Source organism: Kogia breviceps, chromosome 17 (genome assembly GCF_026419965.1).
Source record: "Kogia breviceps isolate mKogBre1 chromosome 17, mKogBre1 haplotype 1, whole genome shotgun sequence".
Lineage (NCBI taxonomy): Eukaryota > Metazoa > Chordata > Mammalia > Artiodactyla > Physeteridae > Kogia > Kogia breviceps.
This window is the reverse complement of record NC_081326.1, coordinates 70,856,995-70,876,664: the sequence shown is the minus strand read 5'-3', so window position 1 is coordinate 70,876,664 and position 19,670 is coordinate 70,856,995. Positions and strand designations below refer to the sequence as shown.

The 19,670-nt window shown below is 49.5% G+C and overlaps 1 protein-coding gene across 1 annotated transcript in view; it reads left to right on the top strand.

Annotated features, from left to right (window-relative positions):
* Positions 1–19,670, top strand: part of ZFAT (zinc finger and AT-hook domain containing) — a 154,213-nt gene that overhangs the window by 48,396 nt on the left and 86,147 nt on the right. The window contains exons 4-7 of the mRNA XM_059043620.2: positions 2,456–2,644; positions 4,367–4,517; positions 9,511–10,934; positions 11,745–11,977. Coding sequence (XP_058899603.1) covers positions 2,456–2,644; positions 4,367–4,517; positions 9,511–10,934; positions 11,745–11,977 — 1,997 coding nt within the window. The remainder of the gene's footprint in view (positions 1–2,455; positions 2,645–4,366; positions 4,518–9,510; positions 10,935–11,744; positions 11,978–19,670) is intronic.

Below are 19,670 nucleotides of genomic sequence, written 5' to 3'. Positions count from 1 at the left end.
GGGAATGTCCATTCTCCCATGTCACAGATGCATGGGGATCGGCGGTTCCAGGGTCGGGTCGGGTCGGGGAGCGCAGATGTGCCATTGCCGTCCCAGGGTCCATCCTTCATTCCGGACCCTCGAGGCGTCGACCTGGGCTTTCCCTTGATCTCTTGGAGGTTCTGGGTGGTTGCCTCGGTTCCAGGCAGTGGACATAGTGATGCCCAGTGAAGGAGAGGTTTTCTTAGGGAAGGAAACCGTTCCCAGAAGCCGTTGGCAGCTTTCACCCCAGAGCCCGTTGGCCATGCTGGGGGCCTGGAGTTCCCGCTGCCAGAATGGCTGGAGCGGCCTCTTCGTTGTCCTGGGGACCCGGCAAGGCGGCTGAAGCAAGGACACGAATAGGAGCTGTGCTAATAGTGGGGCTGAGAGGCCGGAGTCCAGCTCCCGTGTCTTTAGCGGGTTTCAGTCCTCCAGACTTTCTTCCACTCCTGTCCACCATCCTCGTGCACCCAGTTCTGCAGTGTATTCTTAACATACGGTGTGTAAAGGTGAGTCCAGACATGGTCAACCCAGGGCAGCGTGGGGAGTGTAACCGTGATCGCTTCAGCTACTTCGTGGTCGCGCCGGCTGCCATCGTGTGTACGCTCTCGGCTTTTGTAATTGATTCATGATGTAAACCCAGATTCAGCTTTTGGCAAGCTCTAATTCTTGTTTTTTTTTTTTTTATGTAAACGTTATCTATTCCTGCTGTGTCATCCACGTATTGAATTGTAATCTGTGGTGAATTCTTTTATAAAGTAAAGCGTCATTTTTAAAAGCAGAAAGTCCTATATTATGTTTCTACCTCTTTATAGCATGCAGTATATTCTGTAATTATTTATGCACACTTATTTCTTAAAACTGCCCGATGCAGATCAAAAATCAGAGGACATCAGGGAAGCATTGGCAGTGACTTTGGGGGTAACTTGTTTTGCCCCGTTCTTTAGCTTTTTAGGAGTCATTGTGTTCTTCAAAGGGTGGATATATGTAACCATCTTGACTTTCCCTTTGGCCTTGCAGAGTACATACACTCTGAGTCATGATCTCATTTACTAACATTTCTTTTCAGTTTGCTGTGATCATGTTTGGTGCTGACACTAATTAGATGACTAAGGACCTTTTTCCAGCAGTTAAAAAAACCCATGACTGTTTCTACCAGGTCTAAAAATGTTCAAGCGCCTGGATGATTGGGAGAAGCACGAAAAGACTCTCATTTATAGAACACAGAGAATTGTTCGTTTCAATCCACCTGCCCCATTAGCCAAGGTTTTTCCTGGCCTCGTCTTGAGAGAGACTTCCTTCAGCCAGCATGCCGTCCTAGGAGCTTGCACTTCTCCATTTTCTGTCTTCCGTTCAGGCGTGTGGGCCCGGCTGTGGGCACTTAAATCGTGGGAAGCGCAGGCTTCCTGAGTTGCCTCAGGCTGTGTCTCCCTCTGGCTTCTCCCATTGCTCCGACTTCTGCTTTATTACCTCCTGGTTCTGACTTCACCTCCCTGACAACGCCTATTCCAGCGCTTTCCAAGCCTGCACCACGTGCCTGTCCCGTGACCATCCACCCACCCCCGTGTTTGTCTCTAACGCAGGGCTGTGCCGAGTGGCTCCTGTCTCCTTGTTAGAATGTTCTGAAGAAGTAGTTCTTGGGCAGGCTACTTCAGGTTTGTGGCTGTGATTCTTGGAAAGAGACAACTCCTGTCCTTTCCTTCCCCGTATTTCCTTCTCACTTAGGAATTGGGAATAGCACGCACTCCTTTATGCTTCACTTTGATATGAAGTGTTTCTTATCTCTCAGGCTGCAGGGCTTTCGAGAGCAGGGTCTGGCTCTGTGCCCTGTCAGTCTTTTTTTTAACAATCTCTTTAGGTTACTTTTATTTATTTATTTGTTTTGTAGCTAAGCTTGTTTTCTTGTTTTCTTTTTTTTTTTTTAACATCTTTATTGGAGTATAATTGCTTTACAGTGGTGTGTTATTTTCTGCTGTATAACAAAACCTTGTCAGCCTTTATGTCTACCCTGCCTGGCACACGGAAGGTACCTACTAACTGGGAGATGAGTAACTAAGCGACTTCTTCTTAGGCTGTAAATCTGAAGAAGACCATGTCTTCTCCGCGGTGTTGACTGATGATAGATGACTCTGTGGTCTGGTTGGCTTCATGAAAACAAGATGAGTGGCTCTGCCTGCCCTGTCAGCTGTATTCCCCGTGCCCACGTGGTGGCCTGTGGCAGGGGGATGACATTTATTGAATCACATGAAAGACTGAAGAAGCAAAGATGATGCCCCAAGTGGTAAAGGGGCCTGCACGGCACCGTGGGCCAGTGTCTGTATCACACGTGTATATTTCCTTCACTGTCGTCCCGTAAGAGGGTTGGGGTTGTATGCACTCCCTGACTCTGTCAGTTACATAAGAGGATATTCTATGCATCTTGGTATTTGCTCCTTAGGTAACGAATCTGACCTTGAACTGGAGAAGAAGTATAAGGAAGATGATCGAGAAAAGGCCCCGAAGAGACTGCGGACTCAGAGAGTGGAGAAAGTCCAGAAGGTCTGCTCGGGAAAAGAGGCCGCGCAGATCTCCGGAGCCAAGAAGCCCATCATAAGTGTGGTTTTAACGGCTCACGAAGTGATTCCAGGTGAGCAGACGAGCGGGAGGGGACAGAATGGGGCTCTCTGGGCGGGGCTGTGCCGCAGGCAGCCTGACAGCTGGCGCTGTGCCCTGAGCGGCTTCGTCACCGCCGGGCTCTCCACTGAACTACCCAGTAACGTGGCGTGATGGCTGGCCTGTCACTGCCCGGGGCTGTGGTGGGCGAGCGCGTCCAGAGGAGAGGGAGTGAGGGCTGCCCCTGCTGCTACCTCCACCACCTCCGCAGCCGCGACCTGTCCTTGTCGTTTGAATGGCCGCTCAGAGGAGCAGCGGCCAAGGAGAGTGATTCTTCTTTGCCCCTCACGGGCCCCTCTCCTGGATGTCCTCCCCGCCCTTGCCGCCCCATCCTGACTGTAAGACCACTCGCACCACATGGAGGTCGGCTGCTTCTCCAAAACCCTCCACCTAACTTTTTTTTCCTCTTTCTTTGCATTTTTTAGTGGGTTCATCATATATTTTATGATACTAGAAATTCCTATCTCCTCTTCCTTTCACATTAAAATAGCCAGTGGATTTCTTATACTACCCTTTTTTAAAAAGGTCTCTTCCAGGAAAGGCTACTTTAGACAAAAAGCAGTTTATGATAGTAGATTCCAAAGTATAATAATGGGTTTTTTCCTATCCATTTGAGGTGATAGCTGTTAAATAAAATTAAAAAAAATCAAGTTTAGGTTTTTGAGGACAGCTAGAGCCTTTTTAAACATCTTTTTTCAGTGCTAATAGTATTGATAACTCATTATTTAAAATGAAAACGCTAAGTAAATGCCTCTTGATACTTCAGTGCAGGGTAAGGTAATCAGTAGAGAAAAGCCGTATAAGATTATGTGACTAGAAGTTGTTTCTGGAAAGTCGCTTTGTCTGCCCCACCCTACTTCAGAGAAGTGTTGTTCCGGGAAATGGAAATGCCAGGAGAGAGCTTCCTGTGTTTAGCTGTCTCTAGAGAAAGTTTCTATAATGATTTCTTAAGAATTGATGGTAGTATTTGGAGATTTCTGTAAGGGGGGGTGAAAAGTGGTTAATTTCCTTTGCTATTCCAGAAACGAGGGGTAGATTGGAGCTTTTTCTTTAGTGCACTTGATATGTAACGTGCGTGTGCATGTACCCTTGTGCACACACGCTGCTATAAACGGTCTTTGATCGTTTCACATCCTGGACTTGCACGAATAAAGGTAACCTTTGAGTTTTCCACTCCAGACCTTTCATTTCACAGGGTGGACACAGAGCACCAGAGGCAGGAGGGTGATGTCATATTTGGGACCAGATCCCAGGCAGCTTAGATCCTGTGCACAGTTGATTCCACTGCTCCATTCTGTCTTCATGCTGTTTTACATTTACGTAAAGTTTAACACATGTGGATCTATATGAAATCTTGCAGGGAAGCATATATGTGTATATGGATCTATTTTTTTGTTTTTTAATAAAGAGAGCAAGTGAAAATGTATCTCAGAAGAAGGTTTCGATTATTGGAAAACTTGCCCTGTCCCCCCAAACACACACACGTACACACACACACACACACACGCGCGCGCGCATACACATATACAAACACACAAGTTAAAGGTCTGAACTGAAGGAAAACTAGTCCCTTGCATGGGTGCCACACAGTAAAGAAATACGCTTCCCAGGCTCTGTCCCCTGCTCTGGGGGCAGGGGGTGGTCAGGGCCCTCACGGCGCCTCTTTAATACGCGGTGCGTTGTACCTCCATCTCAGGTGCTACCAAGATTGTTCCGGTGGAGGCTGGACCCCCGGAAGCAGGAGCCGCAGACCCCGAGGCCGCGGCGGCCGACCTGGCGCCCCGGAGAGGGTACCAGGAGTATGCCATCCAGCAGACACCCTACGAGCAGCCCATGAAGTCGAGCAGGTAAAGCATCTGTTCCGTGCGACTCCAGCCACCGCTGCAGAGGGCGAGAGACGGGCGTGTTTGCTTTTCAGGACGCTGTGTGCAAACCCATCTGTGAGGGGTTTTGGTTTCTTGACTGAACCTGAGAACCAGCCCCTCCATTACGGCCCTAGAGTGCTGGCCGAGCGCAGGCAGCCTCTGTGGGATGCGCGGCAGATCAGCGAGCTCGCTTGGGAAACGCAGCGCCGCGGCTTAAGGAAGGTGGAGCGTTTTGCTTAAGGCAGATATATACTTCACCTGAATAAAAAGAGGTGTGAACAAGGCCTTACTTAGTAAATTAGCAGATTTTCATAGCTCCACAACTTATAATGAAAAAGAAAATCTCTCTTTCCCCCCTACTTTCAAAAGTAGCACAAGCATCCTGTAGAAGGTTCCAGCATCCGTGTGATGTGCAGTTACGGTAACCCATAGCGCCTCTTCTGGTCGCGGTCACTTCTATAGACAGCGTGGTTCACAGGCCACCATAATTTTTTCATGATATACTAAAATATAGCACTTCAATTTTGTTATTTTTTTTTTCCTAGCATAAAATACCAAAGGCACTGTTATCAACCTATTTTTTTTTAACTTACCACACCTTGACTTCCTTTTCAGTACATATTTTTTTAAAGTGTGTTTGCTGTTATGTAGATGCACTACAGTTTATATATAGCCAGTTTTTGCTTGACGGACAAGGTTTTGGCCCCTCCCTCTTTCAATACTTCTTCAAGACTTCCTGTGGGATAAATTGCTGGAATTAAAATTGCCATCTTAAAGGATATGAGTGCTTAAAACTTGAATCGACATTGAAAACTGTCCTCCAAATACATTGGGTGAGTCGATGTCCCATAGGTGACTAGCCTGCATGTCCCCCCACCCTCCCCATGGTCACCAGCTCAGCTGTGATACGTACCTGCTGACGCAGATCAGCAAACTCTCATCACCTGAGTTCTGTACACATTTTTCCAGCTGAGGGGAACGACAAAGTGCCAGTGCAAGTGGGCTCCTTCTGTTTCTGGAAGAGGGGAAATGAGGTGTTCTTGATGAGAGCGTAAGCTCTAGCACCAGACAGACCTGGGTTGGCTCTAGGCCCTTCTGCTGGACTTCAGTTCAACAGGTTAAACACCTTCTATGTGCCAGGCACTGGGGATGTGAGAGAGATTAGGACAGACACGGCCACTGCCTGGATGAGGCTCTGCTGTGAAGGGACACAAATGCTTTTGCCTCTGAGCCTCTCTTACACCGGCCACGAGATTGTCCAGTCGAATCTGACTTAGGTTAGTGGTGGGAATAAATGGTAACACGTGTGGAAAGTGCTCTTGTTGAATTATGACATCATGTCATCTGGTTAGTGGTGGGAATAAATGGTAACACATATGGAAAGTGCTCTTGTTGAATTATGACATCATGTCATCTGGTTTGTGGTGGGAATAAATGGTAACACGTATGGAAAGTGCTCTTGTTGAATTATGACATCATGTCATCTGGGTGCTTCATTAATCTGTAGCCTCACTCCTCTCTTCTTGCAAATGTGAGCAGCTGAATTAATCGCTAAAGCTGTAAAAATATGCACTCCTTTGGCAAAACTGAAATGGAATTAATTTTGAAGATCTTTCTTGTCTCAACGCAGGTTGATCTGTAGACCTTAGTTAATTATCTTCATAATATTTCAAGGTCTGTTGGGGAGGGTTTCAATTCAATGCTAATCTAGTTACAGGTAAATATAGTCACTATTGAATCAGTAGATTGAGACTGTATTCCTGTTGTCAAGCATTCTATTAATATTCTATAGTCTAAATTGTAAAACAGTGACAAAAGAGGCTTTTCGTATGACAAAAGTCCGGAAATCTATAAGGAAAAAAATTCTTTGTAATCTCACTACCCTAAGATAAGCACTGTTAATATTTTTAATGTTCCCTAAGATAAGCACTGTTAATATTTTTAATGTTATTTCCTTCCAGCCTTTTTTCAGCCCATATATTTTATAAAATCGAGTTTATATTTTATATGCAGTTTTGTATCCTGCTCTTTTTTTTTTTTTTTTTGCGGTAGGCGGGCCTCTCACTGTCGTGGCCTCTCCCGTTGCGGAGCACAGGCTCCGGACGCGCAGGCTCAGCGGCCATGGCTCACGGGCCCAGCCGCTCCGCGGCACGTGGGATCCTCCCAGACCGGGGCACGAACCCGCGAACCCGCGTCCCCTGCATCGGCAGGCGGACTCTCAACCACTGCCCCACCAGGGAAGCCCTGGAATACTTTTTTGAAAGAATGAATGAATGTGAGTTAAAAAAAAAATGTCCAAACTAGTTCCCTACGTTGGAACCTTCAAGCAGCTTCTACTCTTAAACTATCGTGAAAACTCATGCAATGAGCACCTCTGCTTGAATTCCGTATTCTTTCTCTCGCTAGATCGCCAGCAGTGGAATAACCGGATCAAGGGGTCTGATCTTTTAAAGCTCTGGCTGAATGCTTTCTAAAATGCAGTGGGAGAGAGTGCCTCTCTCAATGGATAGGGGACATTCGGAGTGAAATAATGTGATAGGAATCACCCGACGTCGCAGCTCTGTGCATCAGCCCGCAGGACAGGTTGAGAGCCTGGTGCTGGAGGCTTGGCCACTTCTTCCGATTCATCGCCCTCGGTGGGAGGCAGCACTGAGGGCTTGACCAGGTATTCGGGTAATAATACGACAACATCAGAGTCAGAGATGCTCCTCAGACCATTTAGACCTTGCATTAGAGAAGGAAATACCGTGACTTGTTTAATTAATGCTGTGGATCCGGAGTTTCTTCCTCCAGTAAAATGATCGCCTTCTGGGTATCTTTGTCATTTAAGAAGGGTCCAAATTAGTTTCCTTAAATTAGCCTTGGGTTTAGCATGCAGGCATAGTACTGACTTTCAGATTTGCATGTTTTAATTACAACTTGAGACTTCTACCCTCTGGTGTTTATGGGCAGTTTGCTTAAATATTTTTCATTTAAAACATAAGGTAGGGCTTCCCTGGTGGCGCAGTGGTTGAGAGTCCGCCTGCCAATGCAGGAGACACGGGTTCGTGCCCGGGTCCGGGAAGATCCCACATGCCGCAGAGCGGCTGGGCCCGTGAGCCGTGGCCGCTGAGCCTGCGCGTCTGGAGCCTGTGCTCCGCAACGGGAGAGGCCACAACGGTGAGAGGCCCGCGTACCGCAAAAAACAAACAAACAAACAAACAAAAAAAACCATAAGGTAACCTGTGTTGGTCAAACACAGTTGTATGGATAGTTCCATAAATATAGACTTTACAGTTACAGTGGGTACAGCTTAACGGTGTCTGATTAATGGCACTAAATGATGGTCAGTGTTTCCGAGGACCTACCTGGATATCCTGGGCAGAGTCCCCAGGGAGCAGTTATGGAGAGAGGAAGCCTCACCTGCCTCCTGGGCTCACCTGCCAACTCCTGTCCTGGGTGCAAGTTGCAGCACTTTGGTGACTGTCATTTGTTGATTTCAGAAACAAGGCACACCGGTTCCAATAGCCATGGAAGCCCCGCACAGGAGGTCTTCTCCGCGTGTACGGTCCCACCGGCGAGGGGGGTTGGTGTTCACAGTGTTTCCAGACAGTAGGAGGATGTGGAAGAATGTGCAGGTTCTAGTCCGCTGGGGTTCAAATCCTGGCTTCACCACTTACTAACTGTATGACCTTGGGTTATACTCAGTTTTCTCACCTGTACAATGGGCATAACGATAGCGTTGAGATTAAATACTTAGCAGAGAGTCTTGAGTGTTGTAAGTACTCAGTAATTGTTAGCTGTGATTACTATTACCGTCTCATTCAGCATACACGTCGCCGTATTGAGAGAGAGAGGACCCGTGAGGCAGACCAGGCTTTCATTCGCTATCGCATACACAAAATCTAACACAGTGCCCGAAACCCGTAGGCGAGTGGTAATAAAATGGCAATCATTTATTAATTAATGATGTCTGAGTTTAACAAATGGCAATTGAGCAACCTTATTTTCCCTGTCTGAGTTCTGAGCCAGCCATGCTGGAGGAGGAGGAAGACAGGGGCTCACACATCAGGCCCATGACCGGTGGGGCCATGGGAGAAGGGAGCCTGGGGCAGGTCACGCTGAGCTCCCGCTGGCTGCCCTGCACGCCCGCCTCCCCCCACCTCGGTCCCTGACTGCTGTCGTGAGACTCTCCCGGCTCAGTGCCTACCGTGTCACGTGCTGTCCCCAGGCAGACGCCTTCTCACCAGAAAGGCAGGAGTGAGCGCGGCCGTGGAGGCTTGGTCCTGTTCTAAAGTCCCCGCTCAGATACGCCAGTGCCCTTTTCCTGGGAGAAGTGAGGACGTGGAGAAAGGCCAGGGGTCTTTCAGGAAAGAGTGGCCCTCACGTGGAGACTTGCAGCAGAGAGAAAGAGTGTTAGCCTGACAGTTGATGGAATGAACAGGCGAGTCTGGATGATCAAAACTATTGAACAAACCCAAGCAGGTCGTATCTAGTTTTGTGGAGCAGACTGAGTTCGGTCCTGTTAGAACAGCTCGGGACTCGTCCGGGTCAGCTTTGGAGCACCGCTGGCTACTGTGTGCCTAGCAGATGACACCCCCCCCCCCCCGCCTTCTCTTGCCTCCTTCCGCCTCCTTCTGCACCCTCCACTCAGGCGTCCCCTCGTCCCAACGACCTTAATCTCCGTTAGAGGGCTCCTTCTCTTCTACCTGCACGCGCACCTGTCACCACTTGCACAGTGTCCCGCAGCCGTGTGCAGGCCTGTCTCCTCTCTCCCAGCGCCAGGGGAGCAGCGACCCGCTCTTCCTTCGCCGTGTGCGCCTGGTCCGCTCCAGGTCTTCCCGTCCCGTGTGCCGATGAGTGAATGCATGCATCCATCCTCAGCCCCTTTGAGCTCACTTGTAAGCCTTTTTGGTGTTTGGCAGCTGGAAGGAAGTAGGGGTCATCAGGAAGGGGCGGGACCTCCACCGGTAACGGTGCCGTCTTCTGTTCCTAGGCTCGGGCCCACCCAGCTCAAGATCTTCACCTGTGAGTACTGCAACAAGGTCTTCAAGTTCAAGCACTCGCTGCAGGCCCACCTGAGGATCCACACCAACGAGAAGCCGTACAAGTGCTCCCAGTGCAGCTACGCCAGCGCCATCAAGGCCAACCTCAACGTGCACCTGCGCAAGCACACGGGCGAGAAGTTCGCCTGCGACTGCTGTCCCTTCACCTGCCTGAGCAAGGGCCACCTCAAGGTGCACGTGGAGCGGGTGCACAAGAAGATCAAGCAGCACTGCCGCTTCTGCAAGAAGAAGTACTCCGACGTCAAGAACCTCATCAAGCACATCCGCGACGCACACGACCCGCAGGACAAGAAGGTCCAGGAGGCCCTGGACGAGCTCTGCCTGATGACGAGGGAGGGCAAGCGGCAGCTGCTCTACGACTGCCACATCTGCGAGCGCAAGTTCAAGAACGAGCTGGACCGCGACCGCCACATGCTGGTCCACGGTGACAAGTGGCCCTTCGCCTGCGAGCTCTGCGGCCACGGGGCCACCAAGTACCAGGCGCTGGAGCTGCACGTCAGGAAGCACCCGTTCGTGTACGTCTGCGCCCTCTGCCTCAAGAAGTTCGTCAGCTCCATCCGCCTGCGCGCCCACATCAAGGAGGCGCACGGGGCCGCCCAGGAGACCCTGGTCTTCACCAGCTCCATCAACCAGAGCTTCTGCCTCCTGGGGCCCGGCGGGGACATCCAGCAGGAGGCCCTGGGCGGGCAGCCGCAGCTGGCCGAAGAGGAGTTTGTGTTCCAGGGGGTGAATGCGCCCAAGGAGGCGGCCGGCGCTGGGGACGGTCGTCCCGAGGAGGGGTCCAAGGCCCCAACGGAGGTGCCCCCCACGCCTGTGCGCTCAGCCGCCGCCCCAGCACCCTGCGAGCTGGCCGCCTCCGCGGTGTCCTCGGACCTTCGTCCGCACGCGGGGGTTTCCGATGAGCTCCTGTTGAAGAGCGGTCCGTCCTCTGCCGAAGCTCTGGCTGCTCCGGAGAAGACCCTGCACACGCAGCGGGGAGGTTCCCCTCCAGCTCGGGGCCAGGACGTCGCACCGCTGCTGTCCGAGGCCAAAGGCGCCGCAGCAGACCCGGAAGCCCAGGGCGCCGAGAGCCCCCCGGCCGAAGGGCAGCAAGCGGCCGCCCTCCCATCCGACGGCCCAGATCCCGGCAGGGCTCTCAGGGCGAACCCAGCCGAGGCCTTGGACCCTCCTCCGGGAGCTGGTGGGAGGGACGCGGCCCCGTGCCGGCCTGGCTCTTGCACGCCCGCCCCCGAGTACCGGGCGGGCATCACTGCGTTCATGAAGATCCTGGACAGTTTACAGAAGAGGCGCATGAATACCGGCCTGTGCGAGAGGATCCGGAAGGTGTATGGCGACCTGGAGTGCGAATACTGTGGTAAGGGGGGCGCCGGGGCGCGCGGCTGGGGGCTCTCTTCCCAGCAGCCCCTCCCGTCCCCGCCTGGCTGTGGGTCACCTGGTGTTTGAGTTGAGCTCGTGTCTCTTTGCACAGAACGCCTTCTAAGTGAGCTAGCCGTCCTTCGTAGATAGTGATGTGCACCGTGGTGCGTGCAGTTTAGCACGTGAAGCCTGTGCAGGCAGCCAGGACGGCGGGACAGCTAACCGTGCTGGCTCCGCCAGGCGTGCAGGCGGACGCTTAGCCCACGGCCTCTGCCAGAACTTTAGCCAAGAAGCGGCTTCCTTCTGGCACGTGACAGGTTTAAAGTCGAGCTTTAAGCTGTGGCCATGTCCTAGATGAGCAGAGAGAGATCACAGAAGTGGCGGCAGCTCTTTGTAGGGAGACCCCGAATGCAACCCTCCCAGCTCGCCGTGAAAGCGTGGCCTCTGGGTCTCGTGGAGAGCTGGCAGGACAGGATGTAGATGGCCCAGGTGTCAGCAGAGTTTAGAGCCTCGTTGATTTCACGCGTGTGCCTAAAGGTAGTTGGCACCGTAACTGGTCCTCGATAAACATCCGTTTCCTCCTCTCCCAGCTGTGACGTCATGCAGAAGTAGTAGCACCCTGAATATTTGCCACCTGCCACCTTTGAAAAGTCATGTCCAGCCAGAGATGTGGTGCAAAGTGTGAAGGGTGACCCGGACAAGCACGAGAGGGAGAGAAATGTAGTAGTTAAAAAATAATACTAATTAAAAGAGATCAACTTCAGGATAAAAGAAACTTCCTTGTTCTCATGTGAAAATATTTTTTTAGGCAAACTTTTTTGGTACCAAGTGCATTTTGACATGCATGTCCGCACCCACACCCGGGAACATCTGTATCATTGCTCCCAGTGTAACTATTCCTCCATCACCAAAAACTGCCTTAAACGCCATGTAATTCAGAAACACAGTAACATCTTGCTGAAGTGCCCCACTGACGGCTGTGACTACTCGACTCCAGATAAATATAAGCTGCAGGCACATCTCAAAGTGCACACAGAGCTGGTAAGTAGCGTATGCCCGAGCGGCAGCCCCGTCTCCCCCGGGTGCCCCCTGCTTCCTCACGGTGATGCGTACACAGGTGGCCCTGCCCCCTGTGAGCCCAGCGTGTGGGCGTCCACCCCGGAGAACGGAGAGGTCCTTCTCACGAAGCAGGCCCTTCACTTTACAGAGGCCTCCATCCCAGGGTCCCTGTCACAGGGACAGTCGCACATATGTTGGAAAAAAAGATTACATTGAATAAATTTGCTTTTCTATGCAGATTTTTAAGCATCGGAGAAAATCTACAGAAGAAAGATCTACAGAATAGGAATAAAGCAAGGGTTTCTTAAATGACCTTTTAAAGAACCCTTCATAGCAGGGGTGATGATAAGAATAGCCGCCACTAAAAGCTGTTGAGAGAGTGAGTTAGGTGGCGCCTGTCAAGTGCTAAGTACGGGTCATAGTGAGAGCACGGGAAACGCTGATGATCACCGTTGTCGCCATTACCGTGCTATTTCTTGGAAAGTCTATGGAAGAATGTCTGTAAAGCACTTTCCAAAAAAGTGATATGTTAATTCAAGGTGCTGTTAATATTCATGGTGGCAAAATGTGTGTAATTCTCTGGTGGGTGTTGGACATGTAACACAATGAGTGAGTGTTCATTTTAGCAAATGCTACTGTAACTTGAGAGGCTGACACCCGAGAGTGATTTGAGACTCTCCAAGTTCTAAAGGAGGCGCACCTGGCCCCAGGTGTGGTTCTGCTTTAACTGCGTTCCTTTCTAGGCCGCAGACTGCGCACCATGAGGCTTCAGAAACTTGATGCGCCACCTCCGCTTTCTGGCCTAAAAATCACGAACGCTCCAGCAGTTTGTTACCAGGGGTGAAGTCAGGGTGCTTTGGGTTTCGCGGGTAGGTGAGAGCACCTGCTTTGGGGTTGGATACCTGGATTCAGGTATTGTCTCCAGTATCTGCACGGGCTGTGTGGTGCTGGACAAGTCACTTGTCCTTTCTGAGACTTGGTAGCCTTCTATATAAAATATGTATTAAAAAGTATACCAGCTTTGTATACACACACACACACACACACACGTATCTATACACACATATGCGCAGACACATCCACCCATGCCATCCACAGATGTGCACACACGTACCGCACACACCCCTGAACACACAACGCACGTGTGCGCACGTGTACGCCTTTGTGTATGTGTACGGGCCTCCCGGGTCATTGGGAGGTTAAAATGGAGTGCTCTAGGTAAAGAACCTGGCTCAGAGCTTGTGTGGGTGACTGCGTGGCAGCGGCTGTGTGTCACTTGGTACCTCTCAGTTCCTGTTCTCCCCCCCACCTCCCCCCGTGCGCGTGGGGCACGAAAGATGTGCTACTCCTGTTGACTCACAGGCCGCACGCGCGTTTACCTGGGGCACCGAGTGACTCCGTGCTCTCCCTGAGGCAGGCGGACCGCATCGCCGACGTGGGAAGAGAGCATTCTTGATGAAAACAGGCTCCAGTATCTTGCGTTTAGACCGCATTTGTCTTTAGAGCCCATCACTTATGTCTGTGAAGAAGCCACAGGCACCAAGGGGACGGTGACACGGCGGAAAGACCTCCCATCGTCTGTTATCGCTTAGTTCCCCTCCCTGAGTCCTAGGCAATGACCCGTCTACTTTCTGTCTCCGTGGATTTGCCCATTCTGGACACTTCCTGGAAAAGGAGTCCTAAGATATATATATATATATATATATATATATATATATATATATACACACACATGCAATAATGGTGTGCATACCGCAGCCCACTTTCTCAGGGTGGTGGTGACGCTCCAAGGACAGAGCACAAACGAGCTTTGTGATGTGAAGGTGCCTAAGGACGCTGGTCAAGCGTGGGGAGGCGTCTCTCCGGCAGGGAGCCCGGGGCCGTTCTGACCTGGGTCCAGTCCGCACGTCCGTGTGGGCCTTGGTTTCCTTGCCTGTGACCCGAGAGATGGGGCCAGGTGCGCTGAAGGTCTGGTTGGGCCCTCACATTCCAACCAACACTTAGCTCTTTGCAACGCAGATTCCCATGTGGTGGAAGAACTAAGGAAATTTGAAGTAGAATGCATCCCCCTCTGTCCCTCCCACGGTGAGCCTATAGCCACGTCCGTTCCGGTTGCACTAGGACTCCGGGATAATTTGGCTGAGTGCCCGTTTCTGTGACTCTCAACAGCCGTTTCTTAGCTAAAGATACACCTAATGACTGGAAGGTGCGTGTACATTTAATGTAACTTCTTCCTACCACCTCCTCCCTCCCATTGGTAGCCAAGTGGTGTGGCTTGGAGTCGAGGATGTGTTGGCATCAAGGGAACGTGGGGACCTGGTCAAAGTAGTCAGTCAATGACTGGAGCAAACCCATTTTATTTACAGCACTGTGCAAACTTTGTGAACGGGAGGCTTGAGAACACATGCTTTCTGTACAATAAAAGGCAGGCTTTGGGTTCTAGCATGTTACAGTTAAGACCCCATATCCACCTCTGTGATCTTGGGCAAACTGCTTAGTTTCCCTAAGCCTCCGTTTTCTCACCTTTAAAATGGAGATATGGTGCTCTCTCCAACCTCTCAGGATTGTGAGTATTAAGCTAGAAAATAAGTATAGAACGGCCATGTCAGTGTTTTCTCAGCCCCCAGGTCACGATCCATTATAGGGTTGTGAAATTAGTGGATTACAACCAGTTTATTTTAAAAATGAAATGGAATAGAATGAAATAGAAACGATCAGCACTGTTTACCCATGACAAGGTAATAGGTATTGTTTTCTGAGACCATTTGTCCTGTGTTTCAGTGTGTTTATATGCCACTGTGTGTGAAAGTATGTTCTGGGTGGTGATGTCAAATGGGTGACCTCCTGTGTAGGTCCCATTAAATAACTTTGTAAGTCATTGGCCCCGGTCATGTAAGTTATGACATCCTGAATCAGAATTACTTGGGGGTACACGTTATGGATAAGATTCCTGGCTCAGACCTCCACCATAATTGGGGGGGGGCGGACCTGGGAACCTGTTATTTAAATAAGTTCGCCCTGATACAGACATTTGACATAGCAGGAAGTCGAGCTTATGGTGGATGTTCAGGATATGTCAGCCTGTCCCCTTTGTCTCTGGCCTGTGTTCCTTCTCAGAAGATCTCTCAGGCACCCGACGCTCAGGGCACTGTAGCAGTTACAAGTCCACACTTGGGAAGAGCGGGCACGTTTTGGTCTTGCGTTCAGACTCCACCATCTGCAAGTGCTCTGGCTTCACTGCCTAACCTCTCTGACCCCTCGTCTGTAAAGTGGGGTGGCAGTCCCCGCCTCCGCGGTGGCTGTGGGAAGTTAGTGGGATAACGATTGTGAGGGACCCAGCACAGGTCCAGGCGTGACGGGGAGGCCAGTCTACACCAGCTCCTCCTTTTTAGTAGCGGTAGCAGGACGAGGGAGGAGGAATAGTAACAGTGGTGGTGGTGCTTCCGTCCAGGGTGTGGTGGCCTTTCAATAAACGTTTACAATTAATGCCTGTCTTCGAGAAGTGTGTAGGCTGTATTTGGCTATAAAGGTAAATGTATTTATGAAATCTTACATGTGCTTGCTGGAAGTAAACTAAAATAATATACTGCCAACACAGAGGAGTAGAGGGAGCGACCTCCAGTATCTTTCTGGAAATAAATGGATCTGTCTGTAGTTTTTTTTTTTTTTTTTAGTAGAGTAAAATGTTACTGAACTAAAGCCATCGGACAAAATATTTTTCCTTTCTAAGAGCTGCAAGAGTACGGTCTTTTCTTACCTGGTCGCAGACTGCCTGTTCCTGTGCTGCCCTGTTTGAGCATCTATCCGCAGTGCTGCGGACCTCGGGCAAGCGGAGTTTCCTGGGTCTAAAACAGCTGCCTGTTAGCAAGCCCGAGGGCCAGAAGTGAGGGGCACGGCCTGGCAAAGCAGAGCAGCGCTCAGTGGACAGGAAGAGCCCGGAGTCGAAATCCCATATGGAGCACCTTTCTGGCTCTTTTCTAACTTGTTAAATTAGCCACAATGTGTCAGTTTTCCTGTCTTCGTCACACTTTCTCTGTGTCCCACGATGATTAGTGGCCGCTGTGTGCTGGCAGTTCTCACCAGCTTATGAACCCCTTGAGGGCAGGGCCAGAGTCTCCCACCTTTGTCCCCAGTGCTGTGTCTGCCGCAACACAGGGGCCCCGGAAGGTTTGAGGAATAAATGAGTGAGTCCATAGAGGTCAGCAGATGCTGGAACCGTGGCCTTTTTATTCCTGAGAAATTGTTCAAAGTGGAATCTCCCACCTTATTTTTTTAACATGATGTCAGATACTTTATAGGTCTACTTATGTGATCGTTACTACACGTGGTGGCAGGGTGGAGGTAGATTTGATATTTTCCACCCACCGCTGGTTTCAGACTTGAGAATCGCCCTGTGGCTTGGGGGGCCGAGGAACCTGCCACAGAGGCGTAGGCCAAGGCGGGGTTCGCACAGGGCTGCGAGCCGGACTCGGAGCTTCAGCCCCGGAGCTGCTCCCACCCCGCCTCCGCCCCACACCCCACGGCCACTGCCTCCTGCTGCCACCTAACTTCTTTCAAAGAGTCCTGTGTGGCTTTGAAGGCCATTTCCATCGGAGCAAACAAACGGCGAGGGCTGGGCTCTTTTACCGCCATTACGGCACGGGGCCCTCTCTCCTCCTCTGCCGAGAACTCTTTTCACCACTGTGCTTTTTGAGTTTGCTGTGTCAGTTTGGGTTTTCATCTCCGGTCGGGAACCGAGGTTTCTGAAAAAGAAATAAATGAGTCCTTAGAGTGCACCCTTCTGCAGCACCCTTTCCCACTGCGGGCACCCTTCCGACAGTCCTCAAAGGCATCAAGAAATGAGGGACCCTGATGAGCGCTAAGATAAATTGCTTTCAGACTATCAGAGATTAAAAGAAAAAAAATCAAATAGCAAGGACTCAGGAGCGATCCGTGTAAACGCCTTCAAAGCCCTTCTGAATGCCTCCATCAGCTCTGATAATGAGGGCACTGGGGCAGCCGGGGGTGGCGACAGACCTCCTCCAGGATGTGTGCCGCCCGGACGTCTTTCAAAAGGGCGTGAGAGCACCAGTTCCTGCCTGCAGGTGCCGGGAGGGATGGGGTGACCCCGAAGGTCACGGGCATAGGAGGTCACTGACGGGAGTGCATTGACAAGGCTGGACCCTGTGATGTAGCCTGGGTGGAAGTCGGTGGCATCGGCCACTGCAAAACTGGGCAGACAGTGCGGAGATTTCCCCGCGTACGTGCTATCGCCACACGTGCACAGCCTCCTGCACTCTTGACGTCCCATACCTTAGCGCTACCTTCGTTACAGTTGATGAACCTACGTTGACACGTTGAGTGACACCCAGAGTCCCTAGTTTACGTTGGGGTCCACTCTTGGTGCTGCACATTTTGGGGATTTGGACAAATGTTTAATGATGCGCATCCCTCATTATAGTATCCTGCGGCATAGCTTCACTCCCCTGAAAACGCTCCTCGCTCCTCCTGTCCACCCCTCTCTCCCCACTACTCCCTGGCTACCGCGGGCGGATCCCTCTGCTGTCGCCATCATTTTGCTGTTTTCAGAATGTCTTATAGTTGGAATCATATACTATGTAGCCTTTTCAGATTGGCTTTTTCTCCTAGTAATATGCATTTAAGTCTCTTTCACATCTTTTCATGGCTCGATGGCTCATCTTTTCTTAGCACTGAATAACTGCATTGTTTGGTTGCACCACAATTTGTCCATTCATATGCTGAAGGACATCTTGGTTGCTTCTAAGTTTGGGCAGTTAGGAATAACGCTGCTTCATCCGTGTGTAGGTTTTTGTGTGGACATAAGTTTTCAGTTCATTAGGATAGATACCAAGGAGTGCAATTGTTGGGTCATATGGTAAAGAGTATTTCAGTTTTGAGAGAAACTGCCAGACTGTCTTCCAAAATGTCTGCACCATTTTGCAGCCCCACCAGCAAAGCATGAGAGTCTCCATTGCTCCACATCCTCACCGGCACTTGGTGTTGTCAGTGTTCTAGACTTGACTCATTCTGTAGGTATGTAATGGTACCTTGTTGTTTAGAGTTGCATTTTTCTGATGACATATGATGTGGAACAACGTTCCATATGCTTACTTGCCATTTGTATATCCTCTTTGGTAGGGTGTCTGTTCAGGTCTTTGGCCTATTTCATCAGATATAACTTTTGAAAATATTTTCTCTCAATCTGTGGCTTGTTTTTTCATTCTCTTGACAGCGTCTTTCACGGAGCATAAATTTTTAATTTTAATGGAGTCTAGTTTGTCAATTCTTTTCTTTTTTAAGGATAATGCCTTTGGTGTTATATATAAAAAATCAATACCATACTCCAGGTCATCCAGGTTTTCTCCTACGTGTTCTAGGAGTTTTCTAGTTTTGTATTTTGCATTTAGATCTGTGATCCATTATGAATTAATATTTGTGGAAGGGGTGTAAAGTTTTTGTCTAGGTTCATTTTTTTTCTTTTGCATGTGCCTGTCCAATTTCAGCATCATTTGTTGAGATAACTATCTTTTTAAAAAAAAAAAATTTATTTATTTATTTTTGGCTGCATTGGGTCTTCGTTGCTGCGCTCAGGCTTCCTCTAGTTGTGGCAAGCAGGGGCTACTCTTCGTTGTGGTGCGCGGACTTCTCATTGCAGTGGCTTCTCTTGTTGCGGAGCACGGGCTCTAGGCACGCGGGCTCAGTAGTTGTGGTGCATGGACTTAGTTCCTCTGTGGCATGTGGGATCTTCCTGGACCAGGACTCAAACCTGTGTCCCCGGCATTGGCAGGTGGATTCTTAACCACTGTGCCACCAGGGAGGCCTGAGATAACTATCTTTGATCCATTGTGTAGCATTTGCTCGTGTGTCAAAGATCAGTTGACTGTATTTAAGAGAGTCTATTTCTGGACTCTGTTCTGTTCCATTTGATCTATTTGTCTGTTATTTCACCAATATCACATACTCTTCATCACTGTAGCTTTATCGTAAGTCTAGAAGTTGAGTAATGTCAGTTCTCCAACTTTGTTTTTCTCCTCCAGTATTTTGTGTTGGCTTCTGGGTCTTTTGCCTCTCCATATAAACTTTATAATCAGTTTGTCAGCACTCACAAAATAACTTGCTGGGATTTTGATTGAGATTGCATTGAATCCATAGATCAAATTGGGAAGAACTGTCGTCTGACAACAGTGAGTCTTCCTATCCTTGAACCTGGAATAGCTCTCCGTTTATTTAGTTCTTTGATTCCTTTTATCAGTTTTGAAGTTTTCCTCATAATAGACCTTGTACATATTTTGTTAGATTTATACTTAAGCACTGAATTTTTTTGTGTGCTAATGTAAATAGTATTGTGTTTTTAATTTCAAATTCCATTTGTTCATTTCTAGTATATAGGAAAGCAGTTGACTTTTGTATATTAACCTTGTATCCTGTAACTTGCCATAATCGCTTGTTAGTTCCAGGAATGTTTTTGTCTGTTCTTTTAGAATTTCTACATAGGTGATTATGTCATCTGCAAACGAAGACAATTTTAATTTCTTCTTTCTCAATCTCTATATCTTTTATGTCCTTTTCTTGTCTTACTGCATTAGCTAAGACTTCAGCTATGATGTTAAAACGGAGTGCTGGGAGGGGACATCCTTACTTTGTTTCTAATCTTAGTGGGAAAGTCTCTGGTTTC